The 26,973-nt window shown below is 42.4% G+C and overlaps 1 protein-coding gene across 10 annotated transcripts in view; it reads right to left on the bottom strand.

Moving 5' to 3' along the window:
- Positions 1-1,175: 1,175 nt before the first annotated feature.
- The window catches only part of PKNOX1 (PBX/knotted 1 homeobox 1), a 145,146-nt gene continuing 119,348 nt past the window's right edge, over positions 1,176-26,973 (bottom strand). For 6 of the 10 annotated variants that reach the window (XM_075073968.1, XM_075073988.1, XM_075073971.1 and 3 more), the window contains 8 exons: positions 16,420-16,519; positions 15,043-15,140; positions 11,558-11,596; positions 11,284-11,412; positions 10,223-10,299; positions 8,823-8,995; positions 8,349-8,435; positions 1,176-7,549 (listed from right to left, as the gene is read on the bottom strand). In XM_075073968.1, the coding sequence (XP_074930069.1) occupies positions 7,338-7,549; positions 8,349-8,435; positions 8,823-8,995; positions 10,223-10,299; positions 11,284-11,412; positions 11,558-11,596; positions 15,043-15,140; positions 16,420-16,519 (915 nt within the window). In that variant the 3' untranslated portion in view covers positions 1,176-7,337. The remainder of the gene's footprint in view (positions 7,550-8,348; positions 8,436-8,822; positions 8,996-10,222; positions 10,300-11,283; positions 11,413-11,557; positions 11,597-15,042; positions 15,141-16,419; positions 16,520-26,973) is intronic. The other 4 variants (XM_075073980.1, XM_032790159.2, XM_075073979.1 and 1 more) reach the window with 3 other exon arrangements.

The following is a 26,973-nucleotide window of genomic DNA, read 5'->3' as shown; positions in this document are numbered from 1 at the left end:
ACATTTTTTCTCCTTTTAAAAATAAATTGGTTTTTTATATATTACAAATCAAATTTTGGCTTTTGCTTGAGCTGTGTTATAATTCTGCCACGCAGTCTCAGGTATTATTTTCTGTAGCCATATATAGAATTGATGGGGTTTTCTTCACCAGAGTGCAACAATATTAAGGTATGTCAAGTTTTGAACCTATACTACTTGTCACTCTCCTTTTAACATGAACCCTCTAAATTCCTGTTACATAAACCTATGAAACATTAAAGTGAACTACTAAGGAGTGGAAACTTATTGTGTGTTCTTTCAGCATGTCAATGGACAAATCAAAACTACCTACAAAACCAGTTACTTATGTACAGTAAATGTTGTTCTTTGAAATGTGTTGTGCCCATATACATTCCACTGCAGGTGTATGTGTTCCCAATACACTCAAGTCAGAGATTTTTGCCAGCAGTACCACAAGGTGGTGCATGTGCTCCTGCTCTCCTGATGCTCTCAGGCAAGGACATAAAAGAGGTGTGTCTTCTGCCTCCCTCTCTGTTTCTTCCCACTGCTGTATGTAATGTCTGAAGTAGTGGGGAAGGTGGGAGGGTCATGGAATGTGTGCATGCACAACATCTCAAAAAAACCCACAAGATTTCCAGGCAGCTTATCTAAATTAGCTTCTCTCTCCAAAGGTCTGGCATGTCTGGGCCATATTTTTCTACCTGAACACCTGTTAAACCTTTACATGAATACACTTATAGCTTTGACTGCTGTCAGTCTTTTCCAGATATTATATTCTCTGATGAAAGGACCTGACCCTGAGATGTGATCTGCATCCACAACTTCTATTCAGGTGAACACATCTGAAGATCAGAACTATAGTATTATAGTCCTTTTGATTAAGATTTTCAAAGCTGACTAGGCAATTTAGCTATAACACACCCACTGAAATTAATAGAAGTGATGCAGATAAATCCCCTTGTCATCTTTGAAAATCTTTTTTCCTTAATATTTGGAAGAAAACATGCACATTGTTTTATGTAAAAAATGCTTAAAACAGATTAATCTAAGTATAAAAGATCTCCAAGACACCATACCTGCTCCAGACCGGTGGCTGAATTAGTTGACATAGCAGAGATGTATTGACACGTTTACCCAGAGACAAATTAATAGAGGTCAAAGACTGCAAGACCAGCGAAGGTTTGTAACAGAATTGTATTCCACATTAGAAGTATATATATTATATAAACATCAAAACAAAATGCAGCATCCGGTTGATTTTTTCCCTATGATTAAATGCTGTTCATTTTCTTTTGCAGATTAAGTACTATATGCAAGAAATACTTAATTTCACCAGAGACCATCAGTATAATCTGCACAACTTTTCACGAGTAAAAAACCCCATAAAACAGAAAGACATTTGGATCGAGACAAAAATCTCCTTTCATCTCCAATGTGACATTTTTATTTTAATACTAATGTCACACAAAACCTACTTTAAGCAACATTCAGGGTCTGCCAGAAACTAACTCAAACCAATATGTAGAGAAAGAAGGCTAGAAATTATTCTAATCTCCTGTGTCTTGTGTGAATAGCCCAGCTGAAGTCAAGGTAACAATAGGCTTGAATCAAAGTCCATTTAATTCAATGGGAGATTTTTCAGTGAGTTCAGTAGGCCTTGGATCATGCTTCATTTGCATTATTAATCTTTTAAGAAGTAAAGTTGGGATCTGGCGTAATGTCCCAGCTCTAGATTTTGCAGGGGTTTCCCAACAGTAGGTAATTTAACAGCTGACAGGCCGGATCCTGAATGCCTTGCACACTTAAAACTCCCACTGACTTCAGTAGGATTTTGAGTATGCCAGGAATGCAGTACTGAGCACTTGCATTGTCCTGCAATATTCTTGGCACTATTAAATGGGGGATGGACCAGGCATTTGGCAGAACTCTGATTTTATGACTTGTGTCAGTTCAAGTGAGAGGGTTATTTTAACCTTTTAGTTTTCATGTTTACTTTTATTGTGTCATTTTTTAAAAAAAATCTGACTTTATATTAAAAGATGCATTTATAAACTGTTTACAAAAGGATTAATAAAGGCTTATTATATACTTAATAAGTGGTTAATCAATTGTTTTGGTATCAAGAAAGAAACAGATTGCTTAGAGCCATTTCTATCACCTTCTAGTAAAGCCATTTGTAAGTTTTTTGAGGGAAGGATGAGGATGTATGTCCATGATCTGTCGTTGAAAGATTTTTTTCCAGATTTTTTTTTTTAATTTGTAGTCTTCATCTGATGTACATTGTTACCTGCCCTTCATTAGAGAAGGCTGGTGGAGTTAATTGATTTGTAATTATGCTGTGCTGCTAGGTGGTTATTGTAAGTTTAATTATTGTCAGGACAGCTTTAAATCTGTGGTTTCAATGTCACATTAAAGACATAATAAAATACTGATGTGTCTAAGACCAACTACTATAACATACTATTTATGTTTATAACATCTATTATAATCATTAACCCTTTATTAACCATTTATAAATGTATTCCTAGTATGAAGTGTGACCAACACAATCTCTCTCTCTCATGGACACATACCAGAGTTGCAGAGTAATAATAAAATCTTCGTTGTCCTTGAAAATATTTGTATGAACTTATAATTACAAGTCCAGCCAAGTAATGACTTTGGAGAAAATGCAACTGTAATCACATAAAAAGCTTATCTGCTTTTTAAAGTGAGGATTTCTGATCTAATAGAGCATGATAGTTCTAGAAATCCATTACAGTCTATCTGCCTTTGAAAAGACAAATTGGCACATAGGACTTGTACTGCATTGCACAGGAAAAATCCTTCTGAAAATGTTTTGAAAAAAGCAGTTATGGTACATGCATGGAAGCCACTTTTTGGAAGTTCAATGTCCATGCCATTTGAATTAATAATTTCAGAGCCACAAAAACAAACAACACATATCATAGACTACCTGCTAAGTCTTTCATTCCTCAAAACGGCTTTTGCACTGCAAAATCACAGATCCCTCTCCCACCCAAAACATTAAGAACTAGTAAACCATTTTTTCTGCATTTGGGTAAATAAAACAAAACAGGCCAAAAAACTATCCCAGACAAAAATCTTGGGTAACTAGTCTGATATGATATTTTCCAGCTATGTTACAGATTCCTGAAAATATGACTGATGTTGAACTAAATAATGCTAATATAATTAAAGCAATGTGAATGCTTCAAGTTTAAAGACAAGGCATGCTTTTTCCATTCAGAGAGACTGTTCATGTAAAAATCCATCATCCATGAAGCATGTTCTGATTTTTAATTTTTCTTTGCTTTGATAGATCAGTTGCTTCACAATATCCCTTTAAAGACAACTGTCCAAGAAAAGCTAAATTTACAGTGTTCACATTTTAAAGATTGTCAGTTTTATAGAACAAATGTTGCTAAAACAGTGGAAGATTGAGTGTCATTTCTGTCACTATCTGAAAACATGGGTATCTAATAACATTAGGTAAATATTTTGACAGTAGACTACAAGGTTAGTAAGTTTGTAAATAGGCGCACTCTCTCACACAGTAAAAAAAAAAAGTGTGATTATTCAGTAGATCCTGCAGAACTACAGAGCAGAACAACATTTATATTTCTATGTTGCACAGGTAACCAAATGACATGGTTGGGGTGATCTTTTAACAGCATACTTGTGCCATCTTTCATTCGATTTCATGTTGGATAATTAAGTAAAATTATTTTATAATGTGAAAAATAAAATACTTGAAAGAGTTTAGCAAGCCTAGAAAATCAAATTGGTTTGGTAAAGCCAACCTAGCTATTCAATTTACAATGAAACAACAACAAAGTTCAGTCGTCCTAAATGTTTCCAGGAGTACTCTTCAGCAATACATTTAACAATTCAGAAATAATACCTGTTTAGGTTTTACTTTGTTCATTTGAATACTACAGTTAAACTTGCATTCTCATTGATTTTTCTTGGCTAGCTTTACTTTTGGGGGGAGATGATTACAGTCTGAATGCATTATATTTACTATGGCAGAGGCAGAAATTGTTTAGAAATAGAAATATGTTTCACTAGTGTTAACATCTTAGATTTTCACAAGGGAATGAAGGTTACTTATATTTCCAACATGCTTTCCGAATTATATTTTGCCTAGTCAACTTTGAACCCAGCTGAATTTTTGGTGAATGTTTTGTCTGAATGATTATCAAAAATAAAAGAAGACCAAAAATACAATAATAGCGTACCTATAAATCCCACAGTTATGGCAGGAGGGGTAATTTATTCTTGCATAGACTGAATAATTATTCATTAATTGCTCCTAAGCAGGTTTGGTACCAAAAATTGAATCATTAGTAACTTAAATTAACTTAATTATAATCAAGTGCATCTGTTTTAATTTTACACAGTTTCCATGATTTCTTTTTAAATGTTGCAGTTTTAGTTATTAGACGTCAGTCCCTGAAAAACTTTGGGCTCCATAGTTTGTTAAATAGTACCTTTGATTATTAAAACTGAAGTAATTTTATAAATATAGTTTACTTTTCACTATACTGTTTACTTTTTGCAGTTTTCTTGAGACTAACATTAAAAATGGATTACTCCATTTTCTTTTGTCACTAGTAACTTTCCAGTCAATTTCACATTCCAGGTACTTATGCACTGGATCAACGCTGCAACCACCAGCAAGAACGCTTCCTTATTCTACTGAATATAAATATATATATTTCTGCTAGAACTAAGGAAAAAATCCAAGGAAACACTTTTAATTGGCTTTCTTTCATAAAATCAAAAGGGACATTGTCAACTTGAAATCTACTTATTTTCAACTGAGTTAAAAGTTTCAGGTACTACACCCACCTAAGTCCCCCTGCCAAAAAATCACATTTTCCTGTTTTCTGAGGACTCAGTTCTGCCAGCTTTGCTCGTATTGTCAATACATTATTCTACTCACGTATGTAAGTATTTACAGCTCTGTAGCTTCAACTGCTACTAAACATGAACAAAGTTGGCTGAATGTGGCCCTAAAAATATTTTTCCTCTCACCTTCTGTCGTATGAAAAACATACACAGTACAATAGGAAAAAATGGCTCTACCATGGAAACACTGAAAATAAAGTGCTGGCAGAAGCAAACGGTAAACAAAGTGAAAAGATAGAGAAAAGTATTTTTGCTTCCAATCTCTGTCAGTTATATTCATCTTAGGTATTGCTTGTAACAATAGTAGGCAAAATGTTTTCATACAGGAGGTTGATTTTTAAAGTTGACTGTGCCCTTTTAATTTTTGGGTCAAATTGGACTTGTCAGTATGCCTTAAATCAATTACATTATACCAGTTTTCATAATTAAATCTTTCATTATACACTCTTAGTATTTTCTTTAAATTGCTCAGTACATATGGAAAGGGTATTAGAGGCAAAAACAGAGAAGATAGATTAAAACAAATATTTTAAAAACTTTAATAATTCTAACCATAATAATACCTCATTACTGCAGTTGAGTCAACAGGCCCAATTCATCACAGGCATAAGTAGGTGCTACAGGAATGACGTAGTCAGCTGCTTATGCTAGTGGTGAGTGTAGCCCGGTGCCAGTAAAACAAGGTTTTTTTTAAATGGTAACCTCTGAAAAATCAATATGCCTTCTGTGTACATGAAACAATTTTTTAGCATCTCCTGTCAAGGTCTCTCTTCATGCTGCCTATAAATTGCTCAGTAAGGCAGACTTTAAAGCCCCAGTTCAACAAAGCACCTAAACATGTGTTTAATTTCAAGTCCATGATTTAACCCCACTGAAGTCAACGGGATCTAAGCACAGGCTTGGATATTTTGTGGAACAAGAATGGCTTTAAGTAAGTGCTTGCAGTTAAGCACATAACTAAGTGCTTTGCTCAATCAGTGCTTCAGATTTGAAGGTAGCACCCTTCTTTTCTTCACACTGTCCTGCTACAAGACTTCTTGAGTCTACTGTTACTTGCACTTAACAATGGGGAAAGACCAACTTTTTCAGCATGAAATGTCAACAACAGGTGTTCAGAAATAACAATACACAACTCAAGATCTGTGGATAAACTGAAATGAACCATTATCACAGAAAAATCTATTTCATCACTAGTTCTGAGTTTGTTAAAAGACACACAAAGATTTTTTTTTTACAAGCCTGTTGTATATTCTGGTAGCGATGTTTGTATTTGAAAAGATTCTTTATCTAATCCATAAATTATATTTTTTGTATGTGGAAAAAAATTTCAAATTCAATAATATAACTGGGGTGGAAAAACTAGCCAGTCAGTTTTTCATTTTTAAAAATCAGACTGAAAAAAAAATGAACTATTAAGTTTCTCTGTTGATTACTAGAAATTTTGTGGATAATTGTACTTACTTACCTGAATACTTATTTAGCAAATATCTTCAGATACAAGTTTAGATACAGAGTTAAATGTAATTTGAGCATCAGTTTACATATATATAAATCAAAGTTTGACAATATCAAAATCCCATCAAACTGCGGGCCCTTCTTATGCTATTATCAAATATATTATGCCACTATGGGATAGCAGAGAACACTAGCATTAGGCATGTTTATTAAAATTTGGTCAAATTTTCAGAACCTTCCAAATAGGAATATTAAACATTTATTTTCCCCTTCTGGAAATTTTTTTCTCATGCTCAATACAGTTGTCATTCCAATTCCTACTGAATTTATAAAAATATTTTTTTTATCCAATAATCCCGCCAAGGTAAAAATAGGAGTTTTTATAGCAAATGATAAACAAGCTCACTGACTATGAGAGAAATTAAACTTATTTAAACTCATATATTCGCTACTGAATCACACATCTCCATTTTCTTTGTGGGTGTGTGTTGTTGCCCACCTCAGACTGGCAGTTTTTAAGGTGCAGACGCATCTTTCAAATGTGTGTCTAACTTAATGATCAAGTGCCACATGCTTTGAATTTACATCGTTAGTCAACCAAGAGCTGTGTTAAACAACAGGTTTAATTGAAATTGCATAATTCTTTACAAATTGTAGCACTTTCAATCTAATGAGAGAACAAAAGGGGCATTTATGTGGTCATTATATTACTAGACACAATTTTTTGTAATTAAAAAAAACCAAATAAACCCAACGCCTCTTCAAAATTCAAAAACACATTTGAAAGAAGTTGCTGCACCTGCAAAGACACTCTTTAAGCTTACTATGAAATACAAAAAAGTGCACCCTTCTATATCTACATATAAAACATATTAGAAATAAAACTTGTGTAAAATGTTTGCTGTGCAAACTATAAAAACAGTCAGTTCATTCATTTTCCTACATATTTTGTAACATTCTCTTGCTTCCTACTGCAGAGAATCACTGTTATCCAAAACAAGCCCACTGATGTTTGTTGTTGAGAGGTCTGCTCCATCGTCTTCACCACTATCCACAGATTCATCCTCACTTTGTCCTGCCATCATAACTTGCTGAACAGCCAAAGTAGCACCATCAGATGACAGAGACTGGAGACTGTCTACATTCATGTTGACCGGAGCTGTAATTGTTACAACAGCTCCTGGAGAGGTGAAAACATGTATACAATTAGTAAACTGAAAACAGTGATCAAATCAGAATTTAGATTTAACATTACAAAAAAAAATTTGTTTTTTTTTTAATAGGATACCTTGGAAATTACATATAACAACTAACTATGTTATTTAGGTTGCAAAGTCAAGCACTCAAAAAAGTTAGGAAATGTCAGAATTGAGATTGCAAGGCTCTGTTTGGTCCCTCTGTGTGCATGCATGATACAGTCTTTAATGACATGATCACAAACTAATATTTCCCACTGTACCTCTACCTCATTCAGTGCACAGGCTGGAAGGTGCTCAGGGAATGAATCAGGGTTACTTAAATGGATGAAACTGCTGCCATATTTAGCTCCCATTGATGTCAACAATTAATTGCAGCATTGTTGTAGCCGTGTTGCTCCCAGGATATTAGTGAGTCCAGTAAAAGATATTACCTCACCCACCCTGTCAACAGTTACTGGCAGCTTTCCTATTGACTTAGCAGTGGGAGTCAGATCAGGCCCTTGATGCAGACTGCAAGGTGAGTAGGGACCTGAGGCAGGGGACTACAGGAAGGGAAAGGCTGGTCCTGTGGTTAAGGCAGTTGGATGCCACCCAGGAGGGACAACTGGGTCTATTCCTGCCTCTGCCACAAAGTTCCTACGTGATGCTAGCCAAGTCATTTAAACCAAAAGTTCAATGATATAGTCCTCATTTCTCAGTGCCCAATGAGAGACTCTTGGGGCCTGATTTGCAGCACTGAGCACACAACACTACAAGATAATTCAGTGGGAGCTGTAGTACCTTGGGCAGTAAGGCAGGGTGGTCTGCAGGAATGAGAACAGCGTGGAGAGTCAGGATGCCCCAAGTAACAATTTTGGCTCTTCCACTCTGGGAAAAATAATACATGATCATGTAACTAAATACTATATCATAATACATATGCACCAGTGCGAAGAATTAAGGTTGCATGGACAACTTTAATTCTGCCATTTCCTAACTTCCGAGTGTTTGCTTTTGAGAAAGCTAAATAACGTTCTTGAAACACATTTTTTCTAATTATAATTATATTATATTATATACCCAAAATCCAAGTATTTAGCTAAAATTCTGAGAGAGAAATTTCTGTCAGTTTTTTCCAGACTATCAACACAGTGGTTTAGTTACATCAGGAAATGCCCCAAAACATAACAACAAAAGCCACTTTATTTCTATTCAATAAAGACATTTAAATAAGGAATTCATTTTACTATACATGTTCCAGCCAATTTTTCTTACCATCTGACATTGTAAGTTCATTAGATTGCTGCTGAGCAACTCCTGATGCAATGGAATCAGGCCAGAACCTCTGAACTGGTCTGTTTTGAGCTGTTTTTTTCTTTGTTTTTGGAGTTTCGGAACAACTGGAATCCAGCATCGGCTGAAGAATTCGTCTTCTAGCATTGATAAACCTAAACATGACCAACAAAAAACCCTCACAGCTTATGACCAAAAAATGGTGAACGCATGCGCATGCACGCACACACAGACTGTCTCAACCAATGTTTTATGCAAAAAATAAAAATTAAATAGAAATTAATATTTAAAATTAAAAATGCTATTTCTTAGCAGCTTGGTTTCACTCTCCATGTTAGGGATGCATGAGAACCACTGAACTACAACACCTGCTCCTGGAGCACTGAAGTCCTTTGATATTGCAAATTTAACTAAGAAGGCAGCTCTCTACTTCTCCCTGGCTGGCAGGCCCTTCTTCCTCCCTCCTCTACTGCCAACTGGTAGAGTTCTTCTTCTAGCCAGGTGCATTCCAAGGTCCACCCACCCAATATAAGCTGTGAATCATTGCAGCATGGCCCAGGTAATGGACGTTCCTCTAATTAGGGTCCCCCTAGACATGGCTCCTACTTAGGTCATTTGCTCAGGTTCCTTGCTTACCTGGCTCTTTCCTGTTTATCTCTGGTTTGTCCGTAGCTCCTGCCTGACATGCTTTGATGATCCCACTAAATCTCTCATGCCTGGCTCTTGCTCCAGTCAATCCACTCTCTTGTCAGCAGTCTCTACCAAACAGATTCTCCACCTTCTTCCCAATTCCCTGTAACTACCTGCTCTCCTCCCGTTTACTTCAGGCCCCTCCAATTGCTGCACAGGAACCATCCTTCCCTCTCTTTCTGCTCCTGAACATAAATTCAAAAGCCTGACAAGTCATCAGTAATTAATTTCACTGTAGTTAGGTAAGGAAGGATTTTCTCATGACAAAGCACAGGACTGTGAATGAGATCAGAGCTCTATGCCAGATATGACAAAGAGTTCTGGTTTGTTGGATGGGTCATTAAAGCTCTCTAGCCTCAATTCCTTTATCAGCAAAATAAGCATACTTCTACTTCCATATCTCTCGGGATGTTATGAGGTGAAAATCCTTAGTGCCTGTAGAGTATTTTGAGGTCTTTAGGTGCTTAAAGTTTGCAGGAGTACTATTACATGGAAGACTAACCATTGTTTCCAGGCAAGTTTAGTGTAGAACTGTAGATTTGACTCTAGATGTTCATGATTTTTTAGTTTAAGTTAGACTCTTGATTTTATCTCTATGTATTGTACACATGTGGATGGCACTCACACACACAGAGTGCACCTCCATACCCACACGCCAATTATGGACATTACGCCAAAGTTTTGGATCTTACCAATTGTTAACCTGCAATAGTGTCAGATTTGTCTGGGCTGCAATCTGCTTTTTCTCATCTTCTGTTGGATACGGATGCTAAGGACAAAAAAAAGGGTATGTAAACTTCTTGCTTTTTTTAAAAGAAAATGAAACTTTCTTCATTACTATTGATTAAAAATTGCTAGAATAAAAAGAACACACCTGTTTCATTAACAAAATTTTTAAAACAAATTTTTACTGATATAGTCACTTAACAAGCAAAACTTTACTAAACAAAAACTGATTTTATCTTTATAAAGTGTATATGCCATCATTTAATTGTCAATGTCAAATTCAGAAAAAAAAAAATGCTTCTCACAGCTGCCAGACTCCTTGTTAGACAGTGTGATCCTTCACTAGCATAGCATGTGGTAAGATTTGATTAGTTATACTGTCTGACGGCCATGTCACATGAGAGTTTTGATGAGCCTTATGTGGTTAAACAACAACTCCCCCCCCCTCCGCCCCCAAATTAAACAGGGCAAGGAAACTGTATGTAACATAAGAAATGCATGCGTGATTTTCACGCATAATTTATCAGTTGTAACACTGGTTAGCTAAAACAGAAGATAGTAATAAATACTCCATTAATTTATAGTGCTCTAACAGAGACCTATCTTCCCCTTCCAGCGCAAGTATGTGTGCACAGGGAAGACACTGTAGAATAACACAGAGCCATTGGCACAAAGCAGTTGTTGGAAGGTTTGGTGAAAATTCAATTCCCCATCACATATAATTTATACGTGATTGCTCCTAAGTAAGCCATGCGTTGGAGGAGTACCTGGCACTAAGTCCTGGGCACCACTGAAATAAAGAACAACTTCTTCTAGGAAATTTAATAAGATCCTGCAGTTCAAATGTTAAATATATTCAAAATTAGGACCTGATCCAACTCAGATCAGAGTCAATGGTAAACTCTAATAGACTTCAGTGGAAGCTGAATTGGGCCATTAATGCATACAAAGTAAGGCCAAAAAGTTTTATCTTCCTCAGGAAGTCTTCTCTGAATACTTATGACTGCTGACGATGTTTAATCCTTACCCCTATGTGCTGAAAGAGCCAAGATCTCATCACATTAGTAGCGTGCTTTGGAAGAACCCCTCTCTTATTTTTTGACGAGCCATCATCTTGATGCAAGATATTTAGATCTTGGTTTAACTGTAACTGAAGCTGCACAAATAATTTAAAAAAAATGTAGACAGTTATAAAGTTACTTTAATGAATAAAGATATTGCACAAAAATTGTTTTTATCATGTGAAAGCAATGAAATAAATTAGCTCTATAATCTGTGTCAAAAAAGGGTACTTTATTTACCTGCAGTGGTAGTGGTGGAAGTTCTCTTGCAGTATTATCCTAAAGAGATCCATACTCTGGGTTACATATTATCAGGTTTCTGATGTTTTAGCATTTTCTAGAACCTCTTTCAAGAATTGCTGTAGTTGCCAGGAGGCTGTATTCACCGCATCACATCTACCAAGTGCCAATTTATTTTCACTTACAATAAAATTCATTCCAGTGCAGGGGGCCAGGCATAAGATTCTCCTTATCCTGTAAACACCATATTGAGAATCTGATTCTCTACTGACTTGCAAATTTGTGTAGCCATTTATGCGTGGTGCACAGAGAGTGCAACATGCTATGCTTATTAGGTAGTTTTTCACACAGATGTGACTACACAAAATGCAAGGTTGTGAAGAATCAGGCCCTAGGGGCTTAACATGGAGCTTAAGTAGCGTAAGACACCTTGTGCGGATCTTCTGCACTGAGGTGAATTTAACTCTAAGACTCTTACTTCCCCAGCCTAAAAAAATACATCAAAACTCTCAAAGCACAATAGGTCTGTGCATGTGCCTCAATACACGTCATCATCTAAGAAGACAATAATGACAGCTCTCACTACTTAACGTTTCCCCCATCCCCACCTCTAGCCTCTGGAAACTACAAAGCTGAACTGGTGAGAGGTTTACACACTAGCTCCTTAAAGAAAGCCATATTTTATATATATATATATATATATATATATATATATATATATATATATATAACAGATACAAAGAATATATGTATGACAACTAACTTTGTAAAATGAACAGCTGTCACCAGCTCCACTCTTAAGAGAAAAATCGACTAAACTCTGTCCTTGACATATGTATGCAGTTTCTTGGGAAGTGCATGCATGCATGTTCAAGTTGAGTTTGGCCTGATGAATTTAGATTATTGCACCAATAAGTTCAAAAGAGCATGAGAACAGAGTAAAATAAATGATGAAGTTTAACTGATTGTAGTGGAAATTTAGCAGCTCCTTTAGAAAGTATATAACAGTATGCAAAGCCACTGTATAAGGAGAATCTATTACTTAAATTTACATGCTTAAAATACCAATTAATGAGGTTTTCCTCATATCTCTATCTATATGTGCACATACATTTTTAAAAACTACACTAAAGCAAAATTAAGTTTTAAAGTTTAAATGCACAAAAATCAGGAGATTCTGAATTAGAGTTTCCACACAAATTCTAACTCTACTCAGTCAGTAATCAATGCTGCATGCACTTGATTTATATTTATGCTGTACCTTTTCTACAGCTTCAGAGGCACATATTTAGTGTTTTGTTTTACCAACTCTGGGTTATAGCCTCTGAGGCTGTATTATATTCTCCATGTTCCTCAGCTACAGAGCATAACCAAGTGGCACCAGCTGTTTTAGAAAGGGCTGACTGGCTTCACCCGTAAATGTTCTTGGTCCCCCAAACCTGGCAGGCCACTGCATGATTAAAAGGAGTACAGCATACAGACTTGAAACGAGACAGTCCTCTCAGTCAGCTGGAATCCTCTGAAACCGAAGTCAGCAGGATTTGAAAAGTCTGCACTTGGGAAAGAGAACATGAAACAGATTTCAAAGCCTGCTGGCCAGGTCTCCCCCCAACCCCCAAGACATCTGAAAAAAATAATGTTGTATTGTACTGTATCTATACCGTAGGATCATTTAATGGAAGACCCTAACGTAATACCTACACGGGGAACAGTTCAGGCTACTGCAGATCCATAACAGCAAGTAAAAGCTAGACCTTAATGATTTTTAACATAGATGTATGAAACTTTCATAAGTTATCAATCTTTCCCTCTTTTGTCTCCTTTTTTCACTCTCAACTGATGCATCTAGATGTTCCCACATTGAAAAAATCTGCATCTATGAACAGTTGGAGAGATGCTCTTCAGTGTTTATGCAAACCTAGCAGGAAATAGCATAGAGCTCACATATGTCATATCATTTCAAACAATTGTGTTACAACTTCATTATTTCTAAATCAAGTTTCTTCAAACAAGACAGAACACTGGTTCATCGCCAAGCATTGTGTATATGCTGAGTGTGAATCTATTTTTAAAAGGCTGTTCTTGAGTTAAGTGTAAAGTATCATATGAAAAAAAATTTCTCCTAGCCCCCAACACACATTCAGAACTGACAACACACACAGTCAATTTTTTTTAAATTCACAGCAATCGGCTTCTCTGCAGAGGCCCATCATTGCATTTTTCAATTCCCACAAGATAATTTCTTCCCCACTCCCTCAGAAAGTTATGGAATACTGGAAATAGGAATTTAGGAAGTTCTATTTCATGCCCAAGGGTTACAGTGGAATACAGGGTCAAAGTCAACCCACAGATGGACTTTGGAGTTCCAACTGAAGTCAAAGGAAGCTACAGACATATTTGTGCATAAGTTGAGGTTATTATTTCCTATTGGATGCCATACTTTTCCCATTCAAAGAAGCAATAGTTTTCCCTCCCAACAATCCAGTTTATGCAAGCAATTTTACAAGTCAGGGGCATGGATACAATTCCTATTAACTCAAAGGTATATGTATCTGAGGGCAGAATTTGGCCAGGTACATGCTGTTACGAAGAATAAGTGAATTTTAAATATACTCTTTCATGAAGGAAAATCAGTGATTGTTAATGGACTTTATATTGTGCAGATGAATCTTCCTGTTCAAATGTTTAACAAATTAATCCACTCTAGGGTCTTCTTATTCCCGGATGATCTGATTTACCACTTTCTGATACATGGACCACTATCTTGATGTTCTGATCTGAGACTGTCAATCTGTTATCATATATTTTCCTTTCCTATAATCAGATTTCATTGGACTGTCCTATTCTAAACTGTAAATGGGCTTCTGAGCAAAAGAAGTCTGACCTCTCTCTTTCTTAAGTGTGATGTAATGCACATTATTTGGCTGTCACCCACTTAGTTCAACACAGTACTCTGAAAATTTGTGTAGTGAGAAACAACTCTTAACAAGTGTAAACTCTGAAATATATAAAAATAAAGTTTTAAATTACTGGTGCTGGCAGCCTTCTTGCAAAGTGACACTTCTGACACCAGCAGTATGGCATCATAACATACTCGTGTACATCCATCCTGCCATAATACTAGTTCAGTTAGAAAGAGTTTAAAAATGCTTAATGTTTACTCAGTAAAATATTTTTCTTCTATACAAATACTTCTCTGCTATCACCATGAAGAAAGAAATTGATAGTTGATGTCATGATGCTTTGTCCTGCCAAGGAAGATTTTTGCAAATCTTTGAGATCCTATGCCATATTACAAATGTGGGGATCTTTGCAGCAAAGCTTAAATTTTTTTTTCTGTATTAAAGTAAGTAATTCTACATTAATTAATGTTTATTTGTATAATGCTCAGTCTGTCACTTTATCATACTGAATACCTTACTACTACTTTACAAAAATAGGTTTTTTACTCCAAGAAACTATTCCATGAAGACCATGAAACAAACCTGTGAATTCTGGATCCTAATTGTCCCAGGTGACAGTGCTTGTGTCACTACTTGACCTTGTGGAGTGACCACAGTGACTGGCTGATACACTGTACCCCCTTTAAAAACAAAAACAAAATTATGATTATAAAGTATATGAAAGTGAATATTTGAAAAACATGCATTTCAACACTAAGATCACTATTAAGTGAACATCTTGATAGGAGTTATTTTACTGACAAACATCATTCTTGTACCACGTCTAATTTAAAGAGGGACAAATAACATTCTATTTAATTATTTTAATATCATTATTGCTGACAAACAGAAATGCATTTTTTAGATAACTGATATTAACTATATTTTATTACAACTTCTCCAACACATTAAGATGCACTCTTTAATATTAAAGTTTCATTCATACAAAACCATAACAAGTTTGACTCAATTTCCATCCAATTTAGATATGCCACATCAGATGTTCATAGTGACCTTAGCGACAAGACTTCTCAAGTGCATTTCATCTTGAATGCCAGCCCAACACAATGGTGCAGTTTGAAGTTGTCAGGATTTCACTGACTTCCAGATCCTGTTACCAATCTACATAATGCGATGAAAGACTTTAAAGCACAGCATTTCAATAATACATATTTTTTGCCTAATAGTATTTTGAAAAACAATAAAAAACATACATTCTTTTCAATAACAGATCAAATAATTTTTCCATTTATAAAAGGACACTGCACAGAAATGTATCACACCCTTCACCCCCACTTCCCACTAAATCCTTTAGATATATTTCTGTGCAATGTCCTTTTTTTGGTTGCATACACATAAGTATATACCAGTGGTTCTCAACCAGGGGTCTGGGGCCTCCTGGAGGGCCATGAGCAGGCTTCAGGGGGTCCCCAAGCAGGGCCAGCATTAGACTCACTGGAGTCTGGGGCACAAAGTCAAAGCCTCACCACATGGGGCTGAAGCCTGGGGTCCTGAGCCATGCCACCCAGGGCTGAAGCTAAAGCCTGAGCAACTTAGCTTCACAAGGCCTCCTGTGGCGTGGGGCCCCAGGCAAGCACCCTGCTTGCTACCCCTTTAATGCCAGTCCTGGTATTCATATGCAGAAAACCAATAGTTTTGGAACAGGTGTTTTTAAAGCATGTTGAGGGGGCTCAAAAAGAAAAAGGTTGAGAACTCTGGTATATACTATACTTAATTCACACAAAACACATGAAACCAGTATTTAAAAGAACTATTGGGACACTTGATTGCATAACATTTGGAAAGTTACTATTATATGAGTTATTAATAATAAAATATTCCTATCTTTGTACATTTCTTAACAACTGTGAAAGAAAGCAAAATAAAAAACAATGTCAGTTTTTCTTTTCTGTGTCATACCTGCTACTGTTGCCATAGTTACATTTCCCTGCTGCAGTGCTGATGCAGGCACCATAATCCCTTGGGGACTCAGTGTGCCCGCAATGGCACTTTGAATTTGCTATAAAAATAAAATAATTAGTTTTTTTTAAATTAAGTATGCTCATGTAATTTTCAGTTGCAACAAGTCTGGGGCTTTAAAAAGAGGATCATCTCCAAGAGAAAGACTCTACTCAAAGGTCATTACTGCAAACTGATCAGCTTGAAAACATTAGTCATTAAATAATAAATTCATAAAGCAGACATGAAATACCCAAATATATTTGGGGATAAAAAAGAATTTGGATATAGAACTAAACCAGAAGTGAAACAACAATTTTCAAAGACACAGAAGATAAAGAATAGATACAAATGATCTCAGGAGATACAATAACAAGTGAATTTGGAGATTTAACAAATAACTTAATTCCTTCTGTAGCTTTCTGACTTAAAAATGCAATATGTACATGATACCTTAATATTATTTTAATCTAATTAAACTGTGTACTACAGTTATGTAATTTAAATTATGTTCGTAAACCCTGATCCTGCAAATATTTGTACATATTCTTAACTTTTCCTGTGAACAGTCCCATTGACTTCAAAGGAAGTACATGTGTAAAGTTAAGCAAATGTGGGTCTGCAGGATTGAGAGCTAGTAGCCATGCCACCAAAAATTGTTTTAAGTAATCTCTATCTAATTTCAAACTTTCCTCGCCACGCTTCAAAGTACCAAAAGCAAAAAGTGGGTTTTAAAAACTGAAATTTAAACCATCAGGAATATTTATAGTACATAAAGTTAAACATGCACGTAAATCATTACAGGATTGGCACCCTAGACTGAAGAAAAGACGGTTACTCACCTTTGTAACTGTTGTTCTTCGAGATGTGTTGCTCATATCCATTCCAAGTAGGTGTGCGCGCGCCGCGTGTACGTTCGTCGGAAGAATTTTCCCCTAGCAACACCCGGCGGGTCGGCAGGCGCCCCCTGGCGTGGCGCCCGCCTTGCGGCACCGCATATATACCCCTGCCGACCGGTCCGCTCCTCAGTTCCTTCTGCGGCTACTCCGACAGTGGGGAAGGAGGGTGGGTGTGGAATGGATATGAGCAACACATCTCGAAGAACAACCGTTACAAGGAAGTAACTGTCTTTCTTCTTCGAGTGCTTCCTCATATCCATTCCAAGTAGGTGAATCCCAAGCCTTACCTAGGCGGTGGGGTCGGAGTTGGAGACTGTCGAATGCAGAACAGCAAGCCAAGAGCCGCATCGTCCCGGGACTGCTGTACCAAGGCGTAATGGGCAGAAAAGGTGTGCACTGAGACCACGTGGCTGCACGATATGTCTTGTATAGGCACACGGGCTAGGAAGGCAACCGAGGAAGCTTGCGCCCGTGGAATGTGCAGTTACTCGTCCTGGAGAAGTGTGGCCAAGGCATAGCATGTTTTATGCAGGCGTCACCCAGGATGAGATTGTTTGCGATGAGACAGGGTGACCTTTCATCCTGTCTGCCACGGCAACGAATAGTTGGGAGGTCTTTCGGAAGGGTCGGGTGCGGTCGATGTAGAACGCCAGCGCCCTACAACATCAAGTGAATGCAAGCTCTGCTCTCTGCGAGATGCATGAGGTTAGGATAAAACACTGGAAGGAAAATGTCTTGGTTCAGGTGGATGGGGAGACCACTTGGGCAGGAAGGCCGGATGCGATGGAGTTGTACCTTGTCTTTATGGAATTATCGTGTATGGCGGGTCCGCTACCAGAGCGCGAAGCTCCGAACTCCTGGAATTGTCAATGGCCACAAATGCCACTTCCAGATGTACAGGAGAGAGCAGGTTGCAGGGTCGAGTAGGAGGGGCCATTCGGTTCCCGAAGAAGGCAGGAGAGACCAGGTATAGGAGGGCTGGAGACAGACTTGCATAGTGGAGAGAATCAATGGGTCCCGAGGACACCTTTCAGGCTCAGAGATGGACCATCGGTGGGAGAAGGCGAGGAAGAGCCCTCCTGGATGAATGAAGAATGGCAGCTAGGTGAACGCGGAGGATGAGAGCGTGAGGCCTGTTGTTTTAAGGTGCCATAGATATTCCAAGATCACTTGGATGGGAGCCTGAGCCGGTGACATTCCTTGTGACTGACACCAGCAGGAAACCTCTTCCATTTTGCCAGGTAGTAGCCCTGGTTGCAGGTTTCCTACTTCCCAGGAGCACCTGCTGCACTGGGGTGGACAGCGCAGCTCCGCAGAGCTCAGCCAGCCAGAAGCCCCGCCGTCAGGTGGAGGGACCGAGGTCGGGATGGAGAAGCCTGCGTCGTTTGTGATCAAGTCCTGATGGACGGCAGGGGAACCGACTGGCTATGGACAGGTCCAACGCGTGGAGTACCAGTGCTGGCGAGGCCACGCTGGGGCGATGAGAATTACCCGGGCCTTGTCCCTGCGTAACTTCACAAGGACCCTGTGCACCAACGGAATGGTGAGAAGGCATATAGGAGCTGGTTCGACCAGGGTAGGAGGAATGGTCCGAGAGAGAGCCGCCGACGAGACCGCAGAAGGAGCAGAACATGGGGCACTTCCGGTTGGTGCGGGAGGGCGAAGAGGTCGATTTGGGGAAATCCCCACCACCGGAAGAGGAATGGACTATGTCCGGACGAAGGGACCACTCGTGGCTAGAAAGGACCTGCTGAGCCGTCTGCCAACACGTTCTGGACTCCTGGAAGAAAGAGGCTGCAAGATCCATGCCGTGGGTTGTACAAACTTCCCACAGTGTCATCGCCTCCTGACAAAAAGGGATGAGAGCGGGTCCCCCCTGCTTGTTTATATAGTGCATCGCGGTGGTGTTGTCTGTGAGCACTAAGACAGAACGGCCTCGCAGGTGAGGAAGAAACGCCTGGCAGGCGAGGCGGACGGCTTCAGCTCTCCTGATGTTTATGTGCAGCGACAGCTCCGAGCGGACCAGAGGCCCGTGTTCGACGAGACCCCATGTGAGCTCCCAGCCCAGAGAGGATGCGTCTGTTGTTAACAAAATGGACGGCTGTCTGGGGTGGAACGGTAAACCCGCACACACCAGGGCGGATTTCGCCACCATCGGAGGGAGTGTGGACGCTCTCTGTGAGTGTGACAACGAGTCCATGCTGTCCGCGTGGACGGTAAACCGAAGCTAACCATATCTGCAGCGGGCGCAGGCGGAGTTTGGCGTGCTTGGTGACAAGTACACGCCATCATGTGCCTAAGAGGCTGAGACGACCCTGGCTGAGGTCGTGGGGGGCTAGCAGGCTGTCTATGATAGAGAGTAGTGCCTGGACACGGCTGGGTGGAAGTGAGGCTGTCGCGACCGTAGAGTCCAAGACGGCCCCGATGAATTCTATCCTCTGAGATGGTACGAGGATGGACTTGTCGAAATTTAATCGGAGCCCTAGAGATCGAACAGGTTCCTGATAACTGTTATGTGCGTGGCGACCTGAGCTTGGGAGGACGCGCGAACCAGCCGTCGCCAGGTAAGGGAAGACACATATCCCCTGGCAACGGAGGCAAGCGGCCACTACTGCCATACATTTCGTGAAGACTCGTGGGCAGAGGACAGGCGAATGGCAGGACCGTGAATTGAAAGTGCCGGTCCCGCACCACAAAGCGGAGAAAGCGTCTGTGAGGCGGGTAGATCGAAACATGAAAGTACGCGTCCTTCATATCGAGAGCAGCGAACCAGTCTCCCGGATCCAGGGAAGGGATGATAGACCCCAAGGACACCATGCGGAATCTAACTTCCTTACGAGGCGTTGAGGCCGCGGAGGTCTAGGATGGTCGGAGACCTCCTTTCAACTTGGGGATTAAAAAATAGCGGGAGTAAAACCCTCGGCCTCTGAGGTCGTGAGGCACCTCTTCTATCGCTCGAGTTCGAGAGCGTAGGACCTCCTGCCAAAGGAGATGCTCGTGAGAGGGGTCCCTGAAGAGGGACGGGAGGGTGGTGGAAGGGTGGAGGCGAAATAAACTGTAGATGGTATCCAAACTCTACCGTGCGCAAAACCATCGTCTGAAGTTATTTGGGTCCACGCCGGGAGGAAGGGAGAAAGGTGTTGGAAAAAGAAAAGGAGTCCGGGAAGGACTGGTGCTCTGCTCTCTGGCGCACTTCAAAAGTTCTGCTTCGGTCCCGCCGTGGTTTGGCGGTACCGTTGTTTTGCCCCCCTGGGAACCGGACTGGCGTCGTCGGTTCACCCGTCCCCGCCTTCTGTTGAAGTCTTGGCGGGGGCATGGTGGGGATAAGGGCGCTGAGGTTGCTGCCGAAAGGATCTCCGCTGGGTCTGCGGTGTGTGCATGCCCAGGGAGCACATTATTATTGTGGTTATCTTTAAGGCTTTGAAGCCTTGGTCCGTCTGTCTCGAGAAGAGGCCTGCCCTTCAAACGAGAGGTCTTGTATCGTATGCTGCAGCTCAGAGGTAAGCCGGAGACTCGCAACCAGGAAATCCGTCTCATGGTAACTCCCGACGCGTTATGGTTCTAGCCACTGAGTCCGCGGGTTGAGCGCAGCCTGTAAGGCTGTCCTTGAGATCTTTTTTCCCTCTTCTAAGGACTTTTGAACCAGGGCGGGAGTTCTACCAGGATCAGTTCAGTAACTTGTCCATGGTTTGCCAGGTATTAAACCGTACCTTGCTTAGTGTGCTGCTGGTTTGCACACGTAACTGTTAGACCCCCTGCGGAGTATACCTTACGGCCCAGCAGGTCCATACGTTTAGCCTCCCGCGATTTTGGGGCGGGGGCTGGCTGGGCATGACGCTCCTCTCGTTCACGGATTGGACGACCAGAGAGCATGGACGAGGATGGGTGTACAGGTAGTCGTACCCTTAGAGGGTACCATGTACTTTCTCTCCATGCCTTGGGCCCCCAATCGGAGGGTCGATTGCCGGAGACTGCCAAATAGCAGTCCGCCTTGGCCTGCAGATAGTGCCGTATGAATGGGCAAGGCGACCCTCGTCGGTGTATGCGGACGAGGGATGTCCACTACAGACTCACCTCTGGCACCTCCCTCTGCCTGTGGTTGATGCTTCAACTGCCACTCTGCGGGAGCAGATCTCTGCGTGAGGCGCGAAGGTCCAATAGGGGGCAGGCCAGAGGTTGAAGTGCCCGCCACTAGCTCATCCGCGTGAGGAGAGGGAGGAGAGACCGGGGCTCCCTCTGCAGGTTGTTTGTTCGAGGATGGCTCGATTCTGGGCGGCCTCCTGGTCCTGTGACTCGGCAATATCCGGTTCCCAGAGGAGGGGCGCTGATGGGCTTCTGGCCACCCACTCGTAACCAGTACGATCTCGACGTCGCGAGTAGGATCGCTTCGGGCTTAGATGGTACGCCCAAGGGTGTCCAGAAGGACCACTGCCTGGGGCTCGCTTCCGGATCTTGGACCACATCCCGCATAAAGCACGCTGTCTCTGACGGCGAGGAGCCTGAAGGGTGTCTCGATGCCAAGGCGGGCAGGTAGGACTGTATGACTGGTGCCGATGTGACACGTCCCGGGTGCCGGGAACGGTGCCGGGAGTCGAACCGGTGCGAGATCGGGAAACCGGGACCTACACGCAGCGCGGTGGCGGCGGAGTCGACCGGGGATCCGGCGTTGACGCTGACGGTACGATGGACTCCGTCGGCGGCGTGCCGAGAGCCGAGTGAACGCCCGCCGAGCGTCGGTTCTAAGATAGGGACCTGGACCGGTGCACGAGTACGACCAGACGCCGAGGTAGGATCGGTGCCGGGACTGCGAGTCGCGTCGAGGAATGCGCGACGCGGCCGTGAGGGACTTGGGCTGCCGGATCTCGACGGACCGGTGCCTGTCCTTGTGCCGCAGAGATGGAGGTTGGCAGGCATAGCTGGCTTTCCCAGAATGACTGGAAGTCGCACGCGGTCCGCAGGGGCTGAGTCATGGGAAGGCTCTGTGAGCGCTATCAGGTCCCTCACCCGTTGTGAAGATTTCTCGGCGTGGTCGGGATCGTGAGCTCGACCACAGCAGTGCCAGGGAGCTATCAAGCACCTGGACTCGACGGCTTCTTGTCTGGCTGGGTCGACGGTGCGGGAAGCACCGGTGCCGGGGCAGATGGCAGCGCACTGCCGGCATTGGCTTCAGGTCGACTGCCCGCGGCTGGATTGCGAACCCGCAGGAGCCTTCGCCTTCTTCGTCCCAGGTGTGAAACGTGCCAGCGCCCCGGGCTGGCTTCTGAGATGGAACTTGTGGATGCCCGCGGTGCTGTGGGTGGTTACCAGCTCGTCTCTCGGTGCCGGAAGAAGGAAGGTTCTTTTCGGTGCGGCGACTGCGGTGCCGGTCGTGCGGAATTGCTACGGCGGTCGGGCGGCCTCCATAAGAAGCTGCTTCCAAATGGGGTCCCGCGTCCTTTTTTGTCCTCGATTTGAAGGACTTGCAGATTCGCACTTCTCCGTTCAGTGTCGATTCCCCCAGGCACTCTGATTGGCAACGATCGTGGTCGTCTCCTCCGTTGGACATCGGCGCACGAACAGGCCGAGCACGACTGCTTTGAGCCGGGAGAAGCCAGGCTGAGCCCGGGTCCGGAGCGGCTAGGGAGAGTGTATACCTCAGCCCACTAACTATATACACTATATGTTTAAAACACTTATACTTAACAACGTATTAACAACTATAACACACTAACTAACTAGGAACTACGGTAGACCGGCGTGACAACGCTAGAGATGTGGAGGTCAGCTAAGCCGCACCTCCACGTTCCACGACCGACGCGGGTGGTAAGTAAGAACTGAGGATTGCGGACAGGTCGGCTAGAGGGTTACTATGCGTTGCGCTGGGCAAGGGCGCCACGCCGGGGCGCCTGTCCGACCGCCGGGTGTTGCTAGGGGAAATTCTTCCGTACGAGAACGTCGCACGCGGCGCGCGCAACACCTACTTGGAATGATCATGAGCAAGCGCGATCGAAGAAGAACTACTAGATAGTATGACATCATTGTCACCTCAGGAATGGGTTTGCCAATTCTAATCCACAAAGCAACACCATACCCCGCCCACTACATTCCCCCTTTCCTTGGTGCTCACTCCTCACCACCTCCACTTTCACTGGGCTGGGGCAGGGGTTGATGTGGGAGAGGAGATGAGGCTCTAATTGTGGGTGGGCTCCAGGGGTGGGCAGAAATGAGGGGTTCAGAGGCGCGGGAGAGGGCTCTGAGCTGGGCAGGGAGTTGGGGCTGCGGGGCGGGGTAGCGGCTCCGCTGGGAGTAGCGGGCTCTGGGTGGGGCTGGTGTGAGGGGTGCTTGGTAAGGGAGGGGGCTCAGGCGTGGAGCGGAGGAATTCGGATGTGGCGATGGGGGCTGCGGGTTGAGGAAGGGAGTTGGATGCAGGAAGGGGGGAGGGCTCTGGGCTGGGCTCTGAGGTGGGGCTGGGGAATGGGGGTTCAGCAGTGGTGAGCCAGGGGCTCTGGGCGGGGGTTGGGTGTATGGGGGTGGTGAGGGCTGGGTGGGCGATTGGGCTTTGGGGTATAGACGGGCTCTGGGTTGAGGCAGAGGGCTGGGATGCAGGAGGGTGGTACAGGCTCTAGAAGCTGGGGCCAGCGGAATGGGGTTTTAAGCGATGCCAGGTGAGGCTCCAGGTTGGGGGGCGGTCAGGGCCGGTGGCAGGGGGTTAGGTCCGGGCTTACCTCAGGCCGAGCTTCCTGGTCAGCGGCTCAGCAGGGCTAAGGCACGCTTCTGCCTGCCTGCCTGCTCTCCTGGCACCTGCTGCGCCCAGAAGTGGCCAGCAGGCTCCACTGCCTACTGGTGAGGCGGACCAGGGGCCTCCTTGCGCAGTCTTGCCTCGCAAGGCTCACACCCAGCTCCCGATTGGCAGGGAACAGCCCAATGTGGAGATACAGAGCAGGTTCCTGGGGTGGGGAAATGCGTGGAGCCCGCTGTGACCTCGCGCCTAGGAGCCGGACATCCTGGGCCGCTTCTGGGGCCACAGTCCAGTGCCAAGGACAAGGTCGGGCTAGCCTGCCTTAGCCCTGCAGCACCCTCTACGACTTTTAACAAGCCTGGTGCGCGAGTGACTGGAGCCACCAGGGTCCTTTTTTGACTGTGTTTTCCAGTTGGAAAACTGACAACCTGGTCACTCTACAGGCCAAGATAGTAGGGCGGACAAAAAGAGTAATAAAGCAATCATTATTTTCAGTTTATTTTACAAAGATAGGTATTGTAATCAGATATTTCAACAATCTAGAACTGTGCATGTGTATAGAATATGTGCAACTGTTGTATTACAAGGTAGGATAGCGAAACAGACACCAGATGACACTCTCTAAAGATATTTTTGGACTAAATACCAACAGTAACTTTGTCCACTCCTAACTGTTGCTCATTTATATGTTCTAGTTTATATAACCAATGAGCCAAACCATCTTTTAATAATTATTGAGATATATTTAATCTCATAGAAACTGGAAGGGGACCCTGAAAGGTCATGCAGTTCTAGCCCCTGCCATTCACTAGCAGGGACCAAGTACTGATTTTGGCACCAGATCCCAAATTGGCCCCCATCAGGATGAACTGACAACCCTGGGTTTAGGCAGCGCTAATGCTCAAGCTGCTGAGCTACTCCCTTCCCCTACTTTTTCACCTTCAGTGAGGCAGATAAACTGACAGCCTGCGGTCCAGCTAAGGTGACATTGCAAAGAGATGCAATGATGTTATGACAACTTTTTTTGTGTCTGTTCTCTTTTTAAACATCTGTTCTCATCAAGCGCAGCACATCCAGCAAATTCAAGTTTTTTTTTATATTTTATTTTGGAGTGTGTTAACTGAGGTAAGAGTACAAGGAATGCGGCAAACATATTATGCATGTCTCTAAGTATTGACACTTTTCGATAAACTTGTCCTGTTCACTCCTCAAAGAGGGTTGCTAAACCTTAATATAAAACCAGTCACAAAGAATTAACGTTAAGCAGCGTATATGTGAAATTTTACAAAGTGCAAGCAAAAATAGTAATTGACAAATTTTGTGGTTATTTCTAAGCCAAAAGCTCATTTTAAACTAACTTGAAATGTACCTGCGATGGTACAGGTGACATAAGGACTTCCCGGTTCCCTCCATAGTAGAGTTTCACTGTTCACTTTTACGTTCAACAGGCAACCTGTAACCGACTACCGACCGAAATCCTTGCACGATCATTAACCTATTTCTAGCTCAGCAGATTGCATACGTAGAACCTGGATTGCCTTATACACATATAACGAGAAAAGATGTAAAGAAAGACCCTTAGAAACAAGGCAAAAAACACTATACTTGCCATGAATAATTAAATAAAGGGGCAATACTTTTAAACAAACCTATAAGAAATATCTATTTCATTCCAGGAACACAGAATTTACTGATGCAGACTGAAGGCTGCCTCACAAATCTTCTCCCAGTTGTCATTTTACACTGGTGCTGAACGGCATGTGTTTAGTAACACAATCCTGTTGTTGATCCACTGCTAGGTAAACTGTCAAAACAAGATGGACAAACCCATACCAGCATTAGGACTTTCTCTTCTCTTGGCCACAGTCATATATTACTGCTACAATTTAAAAAAAAATGCGTTCAGGCAGCAGGTTGTGGCTGAACATCAGTACATCTGAACCCTATACCCCAGAAAGGGTTCAACTTCTTCAGTCCTGTTCCCTTCACTCCCTGGGTCCGCGACCGAGAAACCATAAGTGCTCATCGGCCCAGCCCTTCGCTTGAGGAGGCGTGCTGCCCATTATCGGCAACTCAAGTGGCCATTTCTAATGCTGTCTTTACCAAAGCGCATTGGCAAGCAACCTTTAAGGCCTCAAGAACAGCGCCGTGAAAGTTGAGAAATGTCTTGGGAGGGAATTTTCAGTTCTTAGACAAGAACAGAGCCGTCAGGAAATAAATAAAAAATAGAATTAACCATTATGACATTCTTTGTGATAATAGAACATACTTTTGTAATCATATTGCTTAAACTGCGTTCTATTTTAAAGCAAGACTACAATAAACTGACACTTACCTCAACAGATTCTAGGTCCTTACGTGTCATTTAGCCATATCTGCTGTTACCTTTAGTATACAAAACGCTTGTTTTCTTTCTGCTGTTTATGACGTTTAGAGAGCTAACCATCTAAGAACAATCACTCACCCTATTTCACTTTGTACTCAACAGGATTGCCTCACAAAAGCCCAATCTGTTATCCCAGTACAACTACTGAGTAAGAAGGTTACCTGGGGACACTCAGGGATAATCTGCAAGACATCAGGAATGTATGTGTAATCTTATCCACGGCACTACAGAACTGTATTACTTCAACGTACACCAACATAACAAAAAAAATTCCTGTGGCAGGCAGGGGGAAACCTTATCACTCAGAAGACCTTTAGACAGGTGATTATTGTTATTTGGGCAAGCTAAAACCATATGAGCACTTCTGTGCACCCCAAACAATGCATTAGGAGAGCCAGAATGACATCAGCCAAGCACGCATACTCCCTAGTCCGTAGGACAGAACTGCGATGGACCGGGGAGCAGAAGAACTAAGTTGCCTCAAGAGCAGGGAAAAGAGGAGGAGCAGATAA

This window comes from Chelonoidis abingdonii, chromosome 1 (assembly GCF_003597395.2).
Source record: "Chelonoidis abingdonii isolate Lonesome George chromosome 1, CheloAbing_2.0, whole genome shotgun sequence".
In the NCBI taxonomy this organism is placed as follows: domain Eukaryota; kingdom Metazoa; phylum Chordata; order Testudines; family Testudinidae; genus Chelonoidis; species Chelonoidis abingdonii.
This window is presented reverse-complemented; position numbering and strand designations above follow the sequence as displayed.